Genomic DNA, 17,440 nt, shown 5'->3' on the forward strand with positions numbered 1-17,440 from the left:
GGGCAACTTTTCCTCCACCTGCCATTTAATTGTTGGTGGTATTTCTACCCTCAATTCATGGCTCTAAACACACTTTCCAGGAGCTTTCCTCACTCACCACTCCTGTGCTGATGGCTCCCAAATCGTGATCTTCAGCTCAGCCTTTTCCTCTGAGCTACAGCCTTGTGTTAGAAGCGGATGCCCATAAACACCTCCAATGGAGCCAAGTATTCGTTCTTGCCCTCCCTGAACTGAGTTAGAAAGGAAGGATTCATCTTGACTCTCCCTCTTTCTTCATATCCAAGTTCTTTCCATTTCATTTCCAGCATTGTTCTCAGAAGGTCTCCTCTATCCCTGCTACCACTGCTCAGGTTCAGACAGCATCACCTGCCCCTACCTGGCCTCCCTGCTTCCAGTCTAGTCCTTCAGATCTACCCTCCTCAGAGGACAAATTCAGAAATCAGGCTGTTCTGCTCTCACTAGCTGTGTGACTTGGACTATTTTCTTAACCTTTCTGTGCTTCTTTTTCCTCATCTACAAAATAAGAATAATACTGCTACTCACCTTATGACTTATTGTGAGCCCTAAATGGCTCAATACATGCAAAATGTTTTAAAGAGTGCTGGACAAGTAGTAAGGGCTTCTTACTACTCCCTCTTCAGCCTTATTTCTTCCCCATTTGTTGCCTCAGGCCTCCTGCTCCAGTCTCACTAGAGTGCTTGTAACTCATAACTCTTTGCACTCGGCAATATTTCTATGCATGCTTTGATTGTTTCCTTCATTTTTTAAGGCTCAGATTAGCTAGAAAGACTGTTGTAAAGTCCCTTCTCTTTCCTACTATATTATCCTTTTCATATCTCCCATTGAGCTTACTATGTTTTATTGTAATTTTCTGTTTGTATGTCTTTCTCTCCTGCCAGCTCAGTAAAGTAAGAATTGGATCTTATTTATCATTGTTGCTTCAGTACCCAGCATAGCACCTGCCCCGTAACACATAATAAATATTTGCCAAATAACTAAGGAATAACTAAGTAACAATTAGTGGTTCTACCTCTATATAAGGTACATGTCTTAAGGTTTTTAATCATTGAATTATAGTCTGATATATTCAGAGAAACATTTATGACCAGGAATAGGAAACACCCACAGACCATGTCCCAGCAAAAGTTCTTACTCTGGTTTTGTTCAGCGTGGGCTGAGAGAGCTTTAAGCCTGTTTGTTTATAGGCTGAGGGGAAGGTGAGGAGAAGTCAGAGATGCAAGAGGACAAGGAAATGATTTCTGGAATGAGGGTGGAGGGGGCATGAGGGTCAGGGGCACAGGTGGGAGATTTGGATTTGAGCAGGAGAGACACCCCATTCTCTGAGCCTTCAGGGAAGGAGGTAAGACAGGATGTAGGAACAGATGAGATTACAGAGAGAACTTGCCTAACGGCTTCAACTTTCTCTGAGAAGTGTGAGGCAAGATTGTCTATGAGAGGCGTAGGAGTTGAGCAAGGCAACTGAGAAGAATGATAAAAGGTTTAGAATGGGAAAGGAGACTGACAGAGGACAGGAGCACATTAGGGGAGCAGCAGAAGTGGAAGTAACCCTCATCCTTCCATCTTTCCCTGGGAGTGAGGACCTGTCGGTGTGAGGGATTTGGGAGTAGATGGCTTACTAAGAGTAGCAGCCTCCCGGGCCAGGAGGGCAGGGCCAAGAACAGGGGCCAGTCGTGGAGCTGTACTTGGCTTTCCCAGGAAGAGGCAGAGAAAGGCTTGCTTGGTCTCTGCAATCTCCCAGCTCAAGGGTAAAGGCATTGGGAGCGGCTGATTTTAAGTTCTGTGTTAGCACCCCACCCAAGTCACCCCAGCCCTCCTGCAGGGGTCACCCAGACCTGCTAGAGCTGTTTGGTTGCTCTCAGCCACAGCGACCACTTTAAGGAATTGGAAGGTTTCAGGGTTCATAAAGTCAGACCCCAGGGCTCTGCTAAGATGACTCTTAGTGGCTAGAAAACATTCATACACAAACCAAATTATTAATTGCATGACTATTATAACTCTATTCTGGCCTACAGGACAAAACCTCTGGTTTGTCTGTATGTCTTGTTTATGACAGGATGTCCTCTGTATCTGTTCCCCACAAAGCAGAGATAACCAAACCATTTTGACACTGCTCCCCCTAGTGGCCTGAGGGCAGCACTGCTCTTTTCTTTTGATAACTACCTGAGCATTATTCATAACGACTGAGCACAGTCGTGAGGAAGCGTCACCAGCATGGGGACATCAGGGAGGTGCTCATCTAAAATGATGGGAAAAGACCAGGCTTCCTCTTACCTGAGAAAAAATGCCACCTCTGCCAATTAGGAGTCCCATGTGTTTGCAGTCCTCATGGATTTGATTTACTTCCTCACGAGGAAGAGGCTGGCGGCTCATCTGTAAATACATTTTCAGAACAATTTCTATTTGGTATTTGAATGGCTAATTAAAGGCATTATTTCCAAAAGAAAAAGAAAAAGCAACTCGGGCTATCAGGGCCATTCTTTCCCCTTTCTTTTTCTGTAATTGAACAAAGCTGTTAATTGCTGGCCCAGTCTTTTTTTTTGGGGGGGGGGGGGAGGAAGAGATTATTTAATAAAAATATTGTTTTTACCCTAATCATCCCAAATTTTCAAAGACAAAATGCAGTTTGCTGCACATAGCCATTGAATCTTGGCTCTGTTAAAGGCTGCTCTGGGTTTTCAATATTGGAATCTGCTTTGTTTATGTGGAAATTCTCAACTTTTTACTTTGATTTGCCCGTGTAAAAAGCTCATTACAAAGTCAAGGAAATGGCTCAGAAGTTGCACAAGGGAATCAACAGGCCAGGCTTTCCCTGGGCCCCATGGGGCACAGCCTGGGCAACTGGGCTGGGTCCAGTTTGTCTCCATCTTTCTTATTTGTGGAATTTGCTCCAGGTTTAAGAAAGGTTAGCTATCTGAGAGCCAAGAGGTTGCTTCACATCACCAGGCAGCTGCAGTTTCCCCCCTACATGTGGGTCCAGACAAGCCAGTACACTTGTGGCGACGGGGGGCTGGGGCTGGCACCCTTTCTGTGTGTTCTCTGTCTTCCTGGTATGTGAGGACAAACGCCTTCCTCTAACTCAGCCACTTCAATTCTAACTCTTTGTCTGCATTACCTGGAAATCCTAACAAACGACGGATACTTGGGCATTCTGCTAGTTCTACCAAATTAGAATACTATATTTAAAGTGCTCATAGGTGACTGGGCTGAGAAAAACTGCTCTAATCCTTTTTCTTTTTAAATTAGAGAAGTTGTAGGTTTACCAAAAAATCATGCAGAAAGTACAGTTTCCTTCTACCCCCCATACATAGTTTCCTATTAATAATACTTTGCATTTGTGTGATACCTTTGTTACAATTGATGAAACAATATTATTACAATTATACTATTAACTATAGTCCACAGTTTACACTAGGGTTCACTGTCTAATCCTGTTTTGAGGGCTGAGTGTTGTCCTTAGCAGCGTCTCCTCTTTCTTACTACAGCCCTCATGAGCACCAGCGGTGGGCCCAGCCCTGGGGTGGGCTCTCTGCTTGCAGATGTGTAAGACACGATCCTTGTCGTGGACCAGCCCCCACCATCTGTGTGAGGTAGAGGAGGACTCTTTCCAAGGCTCCCTACTTCATTATTTGCAGGACTTACTCCTCACCCTCCTTCTAGACTTTAGTATACATTCCCCTATTGTCCTAACTTCTTTCATTCATTGTAAGATGTCAGTGTCTGAGAACAGAAGCCTGGATTTCCCAGAGATCCTTGAATTTTTGTCTATCTTAAGGCTGTAAGATAAGGGAAAAAAATGTTTGAACTTTCAGAGTACTAGATAATGGAGGGATTAGGGTGGGGAAAGACAAGGAGGGACCTCAAGATGTCACCGTGCATGCTTGCTTGCCCCTGAGGTATAATTTATTAGAGAGGGGAGACTAAAATACTACAAAATGATTTAGGGCTGAACTGGAGAAATGGAAGGAAATCAAATAGGATTCGAGGGAAGAGGGGTCAAAGGGGGCCAGCGCCAACTGGAAAGGTTTCTTGAGGAGAAGTTGGTTTGGTGGGGTCTTGCCCAGCAGAAGGATCTAGAGAGGTGGAGTTTGTTGGCCTCACCCTAACCTTGGTCTGGGCCAGCTCCCTTCCTCCCCTTCCCCCAGTCAGGCCCATTGGATCCCACCGGGCCTCAAATGCCATGACTAATCAAGCATTTTGTATGCATTCCTCAGAAAAAAAGTAGGGTGGGAAACCCTAGCAAAGCCACAGAGCAGCCTGCTTAGGCTGGGTCCCAACTGCTTGATAACAAAGTGGGCTTGTTAGTAATTAACCCCCTTCCGGGGTGTGTAATGTGGCCTTGTGTTAACCTTTTTTATTTTTCCCTTTTTTTGGGGGGGGGGGGGAGAATCTGCATTTAAACAATTATAAATGTAATCCATTTTTTTTTTTTTTTTTTTTTTTTAAAGTTTCTTCTCCCTCAATTCCACTCCTGGGGGCATCTCCTGGTGTTTTTCCTATGTATATGAATATATCCATAAGCGTATTTGATTTAAAAAATGAATCATACTATATAACGTTCTGCAACTTGTTTTTAAAATTTTACAAAATATTTTGGACATTTTTCCATGTCTGTGTATTTGGATCTAGTTTTCTCAAAAATCACCCAGTTCTTCATTGTTCCTAAATAGAGTAATTTGTTCAATCCCCTGTGTGCTGGTTTGGAGCTGCTAGTTACCTCAGAAAAGGCCATGTTCTTTTAATCCATTCTTGTGGGTGGGACCTTTTGATTAGGTTGTTTCAGTTGAGATGGGACCCAGTCCATTCAAGGTGGGTCTCAATCATTTACTGGAGTCCTTTATGAGAGCATAAAAAGTAGTGACATTTTGGAGAGAGGTTAGCAAGAGAGAAATGCCCCAGAGATGCTAAGAGAGAACCCTCAAACGTTCAGAGAGAAAGCCACTGGAATCAGCAGATGAAAGCAATGAAACCCAGGAGCGAAGGACCAGCAGACTCCAGCCATGTGCCTTGCTATCTGACAGAGGAACCCCGGATGCCAGCAGCTTTTCTTCAGAGAAGATATCCTGTTGTTGATGCCTTAATTTGGATATTTTCATGGCTTTAGAATTGTAACTTGTATCTTAATAACACTGCATTGTTAAAAGCCAACCCATTTCTGGTATGTTGCATTTTGGCAGCTTTAGCAAACTGAAATACCCTGTTGTGGGGGCATTTAGGTTGCTTCCAATTTTTCATAATTATAAACAAGGCTGCAAATGTCCTTGTTTTTATATATATAGTTATCTTTACACAGTCGGGTGAATTTGAATTTTTTTTTAGGATATATTTCTAGAATTGGAATTGCTAGGTTAAAATGTATAGACAATTAAAATTTTGCTAGATACAGCCAAATTGCTGTTTAAAAGGACTATCTAATTTGTCACCAACAGTGTATGACAGTTTCCATCACTTGGTTTTGTTGGATAGCATTAGAGCTGTTATAGCTACATGAACATGGTCTGAAGTATTTCAGGTACCGGAAATCAGTCAACAAGCACTTATAAAGCACCTACCATCTCCATGTTTCCTGTCCTCAAAAGCATACAACATATTTAGGAAAATGAGATATTTATACATGAAAACCTAAATACATGGTGGAAAAGATTTTTTTTCAAAGGAGTTCCTTAGACAGTAAGTGCTAAAGGAATTCTCAGATGGTTGGAACCAGTGTATGGGGCAGAAGAAAAGGCAAGCTTTAAGGAGGAGGGAAGATGAAGAATTAGATCTTGAAAAGGGCTAGGATTTTCATAGGTAGAGATGAGAAGTGAGTACTATATTCTATGCTTGGGGAAAAGCTTGAGTGATGTTTGGATGTAGGAAAGAGAATGGCATTTGAGGGGGCAATGAGTAGAACAAGGGAATGGAGGAGCTGGGATTTTAAATCTGGGCAGTCTGGTCTCAGAACCCATGCTTATAACTAACAAAGGGCAGAGCTACAACAAAAGGAGCTCACGTTAAAATATTATTTTATAATCTGTTTGTTTTTCAGAATGTAGTTTGCAAATCTTCCCATGTCAAATCTATATTATTGTAGTATGGTATTCTGGTTTGCTAATGCTGCTGTTATGCAAAATACCAGAAATGGATTGGCTTTTATAAAGGGGGTTTATTTGGCTTCAAATTTACGGTCCTAAAGTCATAAAAGCATCCAAACTAAGGCATCAGCAAGAGGTTACCTTCACTGAAGAATGGCCAATGGAAAACCTCTGTTACCTCAGAAGGCAAGTGGCTGGTGTCTGTTGGTCCCAGGTTGTTTCAGCTCCTCTGTCAGTTCCTGTGCATCCTTAGCTTAGCATCTCCAAATGTCCTTCTGTCCACAATTCCAAGCATCTCTGAGCATCTCTGTCAGCTCCCAAGCATCTCTCCAAAAGTCTCTCTCAGCTACTCTTGGGGCATTTTGTCCTCTCTTAGCTTCTCTGGAGCAAACTCTGGGCTAGCGTCTCAAAGCATCAGCAGCATCTGCTCTGTGTTGGCTCTTTTTAAAGGACTCCAGTAAACTAATCAAGAACCACCCTGAATAGCTGGGGCCAAATCACCATGGAAACATTCAATCAAGAAGTCACACCCTAATCAGAAAGATTAATCAATCTGCCCCCACAAGATTGCTTTAAAGAATATGGCTTTTCCTGGGGGATATAATATATACAAACTGGCACATATGGGTATACTGTAATTTAATTTGTGAGGATTCCAGTGTTGTACTATTGTAAATACAGTTCTGATGAACATCTTGTTCCTTTGTCTTTGAGTGCTCAGAAGTTGGGTTTGGAACAGTGGAGAAGGGAACAATCCCTTCTCTCTTGTTCAGCTTTCCTCTCTGGAGTCAAGTCCTGCAGAGTCCAGTTATCTTTGAGGGAGCTTCTAGGGAGGAGACCAGGATGGAGTCTTCCAAGTCCCCAAACGACCCTTGTACTGGGCCACAAGCTAAAGAAAAATACGTTCTGGCATGTGAGCCAGAGGGCCTTGTCCCCTATTACTCTTTGTTTTCCTATTGTCTTCCCTTAGCTTTAAAAATCATACTTAAGTATTCCAGCTTTATATTGGCTCTGCTATGTGGTGTTAATGGAAGAGTCCTCTGCCCATGGTCTGGTATGAATATTAAAGGGGTTGAATATCAACCATTTCAAACTAGGATGGTGTGGCAAGAGCAAATAGCAAGAAATCACTCCAGGGGAAGCTGGATCTCTGTGGACAAGAATTAGAGCTGCCAGATTGGTCTGGCTACAACTCCCATGTTGAGATTCTCCTACTGTTGCTCTCCTTAGAGGATCTAGACTTTGTTTTTATGGAAGAAAGTGACAATATCCTATTGGCATGGGCTGTAGGGGCAACAGTGAAAACAAAGGGACAAAGGGAAGGATTGGAGAGGCATGGTAAGGAAAGAATCAATGAGTCTCGTCTCATTGTTACAAATAACGGAAGGGGAAGGAGTCACAGATTATTTTGTGGCTTTGAGGCTGGGTAATTAGGGGAATGATGGAGGGTGAAAGATAGAAACAGTGACCTTGGGATGAGTAACTGGCTTAAGTTCTGTTGTCACCATGTTGAATTTGAAGAGACAGCAGGGAACATCAGAAAGATACCTTCCTCCCTGATTACTTGGAAGACTGAAACCCATTCACAAACAAAGAAACACAAAACACAATAGATCATTAACATCATCACTCAATCCAGCACTACAACCTTCTCCTGGCCCTTCTCCCTTACTTATACTAACTCTCTGGGTCACTTGACCCTTCCCAGAAATTTCCTCCCTTTACCATATTTCCAATTCCAAATCTCCAGTTATTCATAGCCAATGATCTTTGTCTAGTCTGGCAAGGATAATATCAGTTCCCTTTTCCAGATGCTCTCCCTCATCCCTTTAGCATTCTTGACCATCTGGTAGCTTTTTGTTTATACTCAATACTCTCTATTCATCTCTAACGGACTTGGATGAATATGACTGTCCTTGTATGCTCTCCCTGAGCTTTCAGCTGACGCTCCCACTTTTAATTCCTGCTAAGCCAGAGCAGCCACGGAAAGAGCGGCAGATCAGAACCTACCTTATCTTTCACCATTTCTATTCCTATCATGAGGCCCTTGCCTCGAACATCTCCCACAATTTCAAATTCGTCCCGCAGCTTAGCAAACTTGAGTAACATATAGGTACCAACTTCTTGACTATTTTCCTGTAGGCAATCTTCTTTAATCACCTGTGGAGAGAGAGAAACTTAAATGACCTTAACATGAAATAAATTGCCTAAAGGTGACAAAAAAGCCGGGACCCACTTTCCAGTACTTAACCAGAAAACTGGAACCCAAGGCCAAGTCTAGCCTGGCCACAGGAGGTGCCACACTGTGCGGAGAAACACTTTTTGTGGAGGGAATGCATGTCTTCTCTCACCCTTTCACTCCACAGGTGGGTAGGAACTTAGGAAAGAATAGAAGAACATGCCTTTGCTGTTAGTTAACCCAGAACCCGGAATCCAGGGTTCATCGTACCAGGCTTTGCCACGACCTAGGATACAGCGGTGAATAGGCCAAACACTCTGGCTCTGACTTTCCTTGCATGCGGGGATAGCAGAGGCCACTTGGAGAGAAGAAATGTCACAGGCCCTTGCTTTTTGGGAGCTTGTTTACCTTTCCCTGGCAGCCCTCAGCCAGACACAGGCCCTCACAGCCCGAGTGCTGCCACGCGGGGCCCTGAATGCTTCAGCTGAGCTGAGTGCTGGGTAGACCTGGAACAGGGCACCCGACGACATAAAAGGGTTTGCACTGAAGCTCCCTCACAGCAGAGACCTGCGATTCTTGACAAGATATGTGAAACATACTATAAATTTAGCTGATAATAATTACACAACTCCAAGCAAACCTTGATGTGCTTGAGAGCTATTTGCTCATCTAAGCCTTCTCTACCTTCTAAATCAGTTGAGGTGACAGAAACACTTAATAAACAAGTTGGCCATGTCTAGAAATGACATAAATGACACATTTCTACCCACACTTTCCATCCTATGATTCAGTTGTATTTGAAGATAACTACTTAATTAGCAAAGGAAGATTATATTTATTTATTTTTTAATTTAAAAATACTCTTAAATTTAATTTGTTGAGTACATTAATCACGTGCATAGTTCAAAAATCAGAAATATAAAAGGGTATACAGTAAAATGACTCTCACTGACCCCTGGTCCCTCTATCAAGTTCCCCTCCCCACAAACAACCACTGTTATTAATTTATTGTGCATCCTTTCAGACATATGTTATGCCTATTTAAGCAAATGCTGTCATGCATATTAGCAAGGCCATTTAAATCATCTTTTAAAATGAGACCCCAGGATAAAACAATAGAGTATGACTGAAGAGTTTTTTGCAATAGCTGAATCATCTAGCTAGCAGTCACATAGACCTCGGCTTCTTTTTTTTTTTTTTTTTTTAAAACTCAATTTTACTGAGATATATTCACATACTGTCCATTTTCTTTTTTTTTTTTATTTTTTTAATCATCATTTTATTGAGATATATTCACATACCATGCAGTCATACAAAACAAATTGTACTTTCGATTGTTTACAGTACCATTACATAGTTGTACATTCATCACCTAAATCAATCCCTGACACCTTCATTAGCACACACACAAAAATAACAAGAATAATAATTAGAGTGAAAAAGAGCAATTGAAGTAAAAAAGAACACTGGGTACCTTTGTCTGTTTGTTTCCTTCCCCTACTTTTCTACACATCCATCCATAAACTAGACAAAGTGGAGTTTGGTCCTTATGGCTTTCCCAATCCCATTGTCACCCCTCATAAGCTACATTTTTATACAACTGTCTTCGAGATTCATGGGTTCTGGGTTGTAGTTTGATAGTTTCAGGTATCCACCACTAGCTACCCCAATTCTTTAGAACCTAAAAAGGGTTGTCTAAAGTGTGCGTAAGAGTGCCCACCAGAGTGATCTCTCGGCTCGTTTAGGAATCTCTCTGCCACTGAAGCTTATTTCATTTCCTTTCACATCCCCCTTTTGGTCAAGAAGATGTTCTCCATCCCACGATGCCGGGTCTACATTCCTCCCCGGGAGTCATATTCCACGTTTCGGCTTCTTTTTAATCCTTTAATTTATGACAGTACAACAAAAGGAAGGAAGATATACAAGAAAGGGCCAAAATTAAGACCCAAGGTAGGATAGCAGGTAGTAACTATCTGTGGCATACCACCTAGATAACAAAGAGATTTTGGTGCCAGCAGCTGACTAGGGACATTCTTACAGCTTCCCATACGTGTGAGGTTAATTATACATTATTTATTATTCAATACTTTATGCACCCAAACTAGATCTTAAAACAAATGGGTGGGTGGGTGGGGGAGGAGGAATAATAACTGGACATCTAATTAAATTCATAAGCTAGAAATTCACTCTCCACCTGTGATATTATTATCTGTGTGTGTAATGTGATAGCGTTCTGATGACATGTGTGTGTTTTTGAAACAGTCATTCTGTGAAACAAGTAGTGGGTGGTGGCGGCAGGAACATACCCCAAGAACAGCTGATCCGATGGCACAGGCCATGGGGTTCCCTCCAAAGGTGTTGAAATGAAGGAAGCGTTTCTCCAAAGACTTGGCAATCTCTAGAGGGAGAAAAATCAAAGGTGGATAAAGAAGGACACATTCCTATCCACAATCTCCCATCGCACGATTTGGAGTATATTTATTGTCATGCTATAAATGGCATCACTTCGAATTCATTCTCTATCCACCTAAGAGTGCATAAGGAAAAATAGACTATTTCCTTGATGAAAAGTTTGATATAAAAAACTTCAATGTGTTGCGTGAATTAAAAATACCTTAAAACTTGATTTATGGGAATTTACATGGAACCTTCAAATAGTTAAACCTGTTTGTCCTGTCTTCCACTCTTGGGGCTAAGAAGGAAATATCATGAAACCAACCTCCCATCAAGGATATAGTAAGATAATTTCCAGATTGTTCCAGGGCCAGTGTATATTCAATACATTGTACTTCACCTTCTACATATACATTTTTTACCTGTATAAAAGGCACCTTTTGTACTAAGATATCAAAAGGCACTTGATTATTCTGTAGTGCTTCTATACCGTGTTTATTGTTGGTGAGGAAAATACAGGAAATAATTTAAGCTCTTCAACAATAAATTGTTCTTAAAAATTCTTTTTTTGGAAAGCCTCATAAAAGTAGAAAATGCCATTAATTTTAATGTTCATTTTAGGGAATGTGGAATGTTCTGGCTAACCACATATGGCTGTGTTTGGGTATTTTATTGACAAGACATTAGCAGAGTAAACTGTCACTCTGGACCTTAAGTCTATAGCTTATTGATGTGACGAGACCAACCAAGAGTCTCCTTCAAGAATAAGATTTCCTTGGAAGTTTCAGGGTTGATTTTGCTGTTTTTTTGGTGCTGCTTCTTATTCTTCCTCAATGTGACAGAACGCTGTATTTCATTGTGGAGGTCGGAGAAGAATGCAAAGGCAGAAGGCGTTGGCTTTCTTCCATCTGTTCAGCAGTATGTCAGACAGACTGTTTCTGTCTTTCATTTGTTTGGAAAATGCCCTGTGTAGTTACCATCACTGTCTCCAACCCACACAGTTTTAAATACATGTGTTTATACCAACACCAAAGCAGGAGGCCCAGAAGAAACACAAACTGCCCAAAGGTCCCACCTGGAGTTGTCACAACTGCTGCCATGGGAAAGCCATTCCCAATGCCTTTGGCCATGGTGACAATGTCAGGCAGGACACCGTGGGATTGGAAGCCCCAGAAGTGAGAACCCAACCTGCCAAATCCTGTCTGCACCTGATGGAACAAATTTGAAACCATTGGAAACTTTTCAAGGAATGCTGGTTTTTCTGACTTTCTGATCTCTTCCCTTTCCTCCTCTTCCTCTTTAATATCATTACCCCAGTGCCATTACCTTCATGGTGCTCTGGTGGACAAATCACTGGGTCTGCACCTGGGATTCTAGGCACCTCTACCATTTACTAGCTTTGTGCAATTCTGGATGTTTCTTAGTTCCTTTAAACCTCTGATTCATCTGTCAGATGGAAATACTAATAACAATACGTCACAAGGCTGCTGGAGGTGGGGTGTGAGGGGGCATGTCATAGAAATAATGCATGTGAAAGGGATCATTATGATGAACAACCCTTAATAGAGACCTCCAGTGTAGTAAGGCAGCTGGGAGAAGAGGGGAGAAGCAGGATCTGCCCCAGGCTGAATGAAGCAGAAGTCACCATGGGGCTGGGGCACTGCTTCCTGGCCCAGATGAGCTGGCCATCCTCTTCCCTGGGATTCCCCTTTCTTCCTGAGACTTGTGTCCTGGGGAGGAGCCAGATGAGCAGGTTAACTCTGGTTTGAACTCCTCTTATCTAGAAATTGCCGCGATTTGGACTGAAATTTGTGATTCTATGCACGTTCTTCCCTCTGCTTGGATGACCCTCTGCTTGCTTCTTCACTAACTCTTTATCCTTTGAAACACAGCTTCAGCATCACCTGGTCTGGGAAGCTTTTCCTGAGCCCCAGGGAGGCTCCCACTCAAAGCAACCTGGGCATGCTGCCATCAGAACCTTTTGTGGTGGATTATCATCACCAGTGCACATGTCTGCTGGCAGGGATGGTATTCCTCTCATCTTGCAGAGTGCCTGATAGAAAGTAGGCAGTGAATGTCTGTAGAATGAATGAAGCAATGGTACATGTACCTGACTGAATAAAGCAGACACAAATATCTCCATGCAAATTTCTGCCAGAGACTTTTTGGTGAAGGATCATTGATCTTTTTCTTACTCTCTGTCTGTCTGTCTCTTTCTCGCTTGCTCTCTACACATACACACACTGCAGGTTGGGCAAAGGCATGTGGACACTCCAAGCTGAGTCTGAAAAGCCTTTAAAGAAGCAAGCTTTTTTTCTCAGGCTTCCTTCTCATTTCCCTGCTCTCTCCCAGGGGCTGCTGCAAGGGCATAGAATTTAGATGACAGTGACCAAGGTAGCAGTAGAGCTTAGACATGGAAGTCAGACAGATCTGGGCTCCAACCCTGGTACCCCTCTTCCTAGTTATGGGCCTCTGGGCAAGCTGATTAATTTGCTAAAAAGAGATAATGGAGGAGGAGCGCATGGAAAATCCATCCAGTTTGTCTGCCTGACTGCCTTCCTTCTTTATTCCATATGTTTAAATATCATATATAAAAGCTAGAAATGGTGAAAACTCAGATTGCTTCTGGACAATACATGAAATTATGTAGGACAACAAACCATGTTTAATCACCTGGGAAGTATCAGTTTCAGAATTCTGGAGTAGGGCAGAGATGGCCCATTCCAAGGTTTATAAATTCAAATGGCTTTGGGGATGAGGGGCAGACATTAGTGAGAGAAGTGGGCTGGGTCTACAGCAGTGAGCAGGGATGGGGACACGGGGTAATTGAATGTGCACGCCCTGCCTAAAAGCAGTCACTTTCAAATTGAAAACAAAGTCTGTGCCAAAGCAGCATCAGGGGTGGCCAGTTTTCATTTAAATAAGAGGTTAGTAATTAAGATGACACTTGGTGGCTGAACTGGGGTTTTCTATCTTCTGCTCCATCCTACTCTGGCATGCTTTTCCTTTCTATACCACCATCCAGACATTTTCGAGATGCAGCCTGGTGTAGTGGTTAGTTGTGTAGTCTCTGATTGCTAGATTTGTGTCCTGACTGTCCCTACAAACTGCATGACCTTGACAGGTGATTTAATCATCTTGGACTTAAATTTGGAAAATAAGAATAATAACAATAAGATATACTTTATAGCTTTGTTATTAATATTAGCTGAGTTAACACATGCAAAGTATTACGAACACTGCCTGGCACATAGTAAATGCTCAGAAAGTGCTAGCTATTCTTATCTGTACCTAGTCATTAGGAGAGTACTTCTCAAGGTCACTCTGGGCTACACAGTTTCCAGGTATGTTCTTGAAAGAAATAAAATAATTTCTAAGAAAATTATCTTAGAAAGTTCTGAAGTTCAAGTTGTTATTTTAATTTAGTCTACCTTCCCTATAATTAGTCTAAATGGTGGCAGCTGATTATGCTCTGATTATGAAGGTCAAAGTTTATCCTCTTCACTGATGTAGCTAATTGCAAACTGACTGAATACGCTTTTCTTTTTTGTTAATAGCAGATGAACTCTCTACGGCTAAGACTTTGATTAGTTCACAGTCCCTGCACATGTCCTGGCAGACTGGGGAAGGGAGGACGGGTAAAGCAGGAAGAGGCTGGCCCAAGCTTTCATATGCTGCACCCCAGTGATCGTCCTGTCCACCCAAGGGTGACAGAGACCTGCCTGCATGTGGAAATATTGCAGAAGGATTCAGCCAGGGGAACAACCCAATATCTCCTTAGGGACAATTTGGTTGAGGAAAACTGCTCAGGCAAAAATGGCAGCACTGAAATACAGGTAGGAAACATATATTTAAGTTCTTCACCTGTCCCTGATGGGGCCTTAACCACCTGTGAGTAGAATCATGCTGGGTCAGCCAGCAGCTGGCCAGATGCCCAGGAGGACTTCTGTGGCCCTGGGGTATCCTCTGGTGATTTATCTCGGTCGGTCCCTATGCTCAATAGGGAAAGGGCTGCTTTCTTTGATACACTCTGAGATAAGGTGTGGTTATAAGGAAATTGTAAAAACACACAAGCTGGAGCTTGACAGCCAGTGAATTTTATTTCCTTCAAAATAGTCCCCATGAGGGTACTGTATGTTTATTCCAATAATGCTGCCTCAACTCAAACTATTTTAGAATTTTTGGGCAAACAATTTGAAAATATTTGCACTGCTGGTGCTCTTCCAACTTTAGAGGCTGGATTTCCAGGCAAGTTTTGTCAGTAAGGTAAGGTGAATGTTGTCAGGTTGGTTAATACTATTTTGTTAAAAATTAAGAAGTAAACTGGATTATGAGTCTAAATTTCCAATGTGGTTTGTAAGCTGCCTCTGAAGCAATCCCCAAATGGGAATTTAAAAGATCTGTTGAGCCAGGACAGCATCACCTATACCTGTTAGTAACTTATTTGACAGACATCCATTTAGATTTTTATCTATTGTACTTGTTAAAACAAACAGCTAAGCACTAACAAACCAACCCACTAAACTAACAAAAGCTTCATTAGGTGAAAGTCACATGGCCCCTTGGAATTCACACACTAGATGTTGCCTGTCTGAAATACTGAGGGGCGTTGGAGGAGGTTTCTCTCTGGGTCTTTGCTGCCCATTGCACCTGTCGCGTGGCCACTCACTTCATCTGCAATGCACACGCCTCCCCTCTCTCGCACCAGCTCGAAGGCTTCCTTTAGAAACCCCTTCGGGTACTGAACCACTCCATTCACACCCTGCAAAAGACCAAACCAAGAAGATCTATAATAACAGCACAGACCCTTTGAAAAGTTTTAAAAGTGTTTAAAAAAAAAAAGTTGCTATCATCATTATCATTAAAAATACTGGCAACTTTTAAAACCACTTGTACAACTGTTTCAACTGTGGGTGAAAAGAGAGGCCATTACACTTATGTGGAGCTGTACTGCATTGAATAACATCAAGCTCAAATTCAAGCTCACCCAGAACTTCAGAATGGGATCTTATTTGGAAAAAGGGTCTTTGAAGATGTAGGTGGTTAAGATGAGGTCATACTGGATTAGGATAGCCTCTTAAATCCAGTGACTGGTTCCCTTATAAGAAGTTTATGTGAAGACACAGGTGCACCCAAGGGAAGACAACCATGTGACGATGTGGGCAGAGATTGGAATGATGCAGCTGTTTGCCAAGGAATGCCAAGGATTGTTGGCAACCACCAGCCGTCACAGGGAGCATGGACCTGCCGAAACCTGGATTTCAGACTTTTAGCCTCCAGAACTGTGAGAGAATAAATTTCTGTCGTCTTAAGTCACCCAGGTTGCGGTAATTTGTTACGGCAGCCCAAGGAAACTGATACACAATCCTTCCGGAAAAAGGACGAATGTACTTATTCCTCTCTAAAATTAGAAAAGGAGTAGAATAAGGGGATTGTAAAGATTAAGGAAAGGCTCTCCTGACAGTGTGGTTGTTAACTAAAAATTGCTGGGGTTTTCTTTTCTATATATCAGTTCAATCTGGGAATGGAAGAGGTGGTTTTTGTAAAGGCAAACTGAAAATCAGGGGCCTCCTTTTTTCAAGAGGAGGAAGAGAATGAATTGAATTTGGAGAAGGATACAGCATTGGAAACTTAACTTCGCTTGGAATTCTCTAGAATGTATGAGTTGAAACTTGCTGATAATTTAAAACTCAGCTCAAGCGTTAATATACCCACTTGAATTGGTTCTGCAAAAAATCCAGCAATTGACTTGGCCACAGTAGTGTTCAGAGTATCTTTGAACTGTTCAATATACTGGTCTTTAGCTTGGCAGGAGTCTGGAAAAACACACACAAAAAGCAGCTTTTGAAGATGTGAGAATGACATCCAAGAGAAGGGGGAAAAATGTAGTAAAGAGAATAGAAAACAGGGTGAGTAAATTGATTCGAGTCCCCTGGAATATGCTTAATCATGAAGTGAGGCTATGGATTTCCAAAGGGGGAACATTCTGTCAGAACAACTTGTACTTTTGCTCAAGGAGTTAGATTAGGATAAGCCATAAATGCATAAGAAAAACACTTCGACTATTTCCAACTCAGGAATAAATGCCCCAAAGTTTCATTGAGTCTGGTCCAGGTAGCTGTTGCACCTAAGGACACCCATACCCTGAGCTTGGGAGATTTAATTCAAATCTGGAATATGGAGTTAATCCTTTTGAAAATAACTCTACTTTATTTACCTTTTATCTCCACTTTTTAAAACTGCACAGTTATGAAACTAAAAAGCATCTCAGTTTTTAGAATTAGTAAGTATGTTTGCAAAACAATTAGAATTCAGCCTAAAAAGGAATGTGCTAGCATCAGCTTGCTTTCATCCATCACAGCACTTGGCACTGTGTACCGTCGTTTACAGGTCTTTCTTCCCTTTAATTGTGAACTTTTCATGCGCAGGAACTATGTCTTATTCAGTTTTTGAACCTCTGTTGCCAAGCAAACTGCATGATGTAATGTAGGTGCTTAATAAGTGTTTAATCAATTAAGAGGAAAATAAGTGGCAGAGATTTTGGCTACGAGATATTGAGAAATTTAATCGAAGCTCTTTCTTATCTGGAAAGGAAGTAAAGTGTTAGTATTAAGTACTCTATATTCCAATTCATTAATTCTCTTTTTGGTTGGACCTAGTCTGCTGATAAACCCACCCACTGAGTTTTATATTTCAATATTGTGTTTTTTAATTGCTGGAAGATACATTCTTTTTCAAAACCTGCTTTGCTATTCTTTATAGTTCCTTATCCCCT

At 41.9% G+C, this 17,440-nt stretch overlaps 1 protein-coding gene across 2 annotated transcripts in view; it reads right to left on the bottom strand.

Moving 5' to 3' along the window:
- The window catches only part of AGXT2 (alanine--glyoxylate aminotransferase 2), a 37,775-nt gene that overhangs the window by 1,837 nt on the left and 18,498 nt on the right, over positions 1-17,440 (bottom strand). For both annotated transcript variants that reach the window (XM_037799371.1, XM_037799372.1), the window contains exons 8-13: positions 16,381-16,481; positions 15,335-15,427; positions 11,741-11,873; positions 10,578-10,669; positions 8,103-8,252; positions 2,293-2,391 (exon numbers count right to left, since the gene is read on the bottom strand). In XM_037799371.1, the coding sequence (XP_037655299.1) occupies positions 2,293-2,391; positions 8,103-8,252; positions 10,578-10,669; positions 11,741-11,873; positions 15,335-15,427; positions 16,381-16,481 (668 nt within the window). The remainder of the gene's footprint in view (positions 1-2,292; positions 2,392-8,102; positions 8,253-10,577; positions 10,670-11,740; positions 11,874-15,334; positions 15,428-16,380; positions 16,482-17,440) is intronic.

The sequence above is a fragment of the Choloepus didactylus genome, chromosome 11 (genome assembly GCF_015220235.1).
Source record: "Choloepus didactylus isolate mChoDid1 chromosome 11, mChoDid1.pri, whole genome shotgun sequence".
NCBI lineage: Eukaryota > Metazoa > Chordata > Mammalia > Pilosa > Megalonychidae > Choloepus > Choloepus didactylus.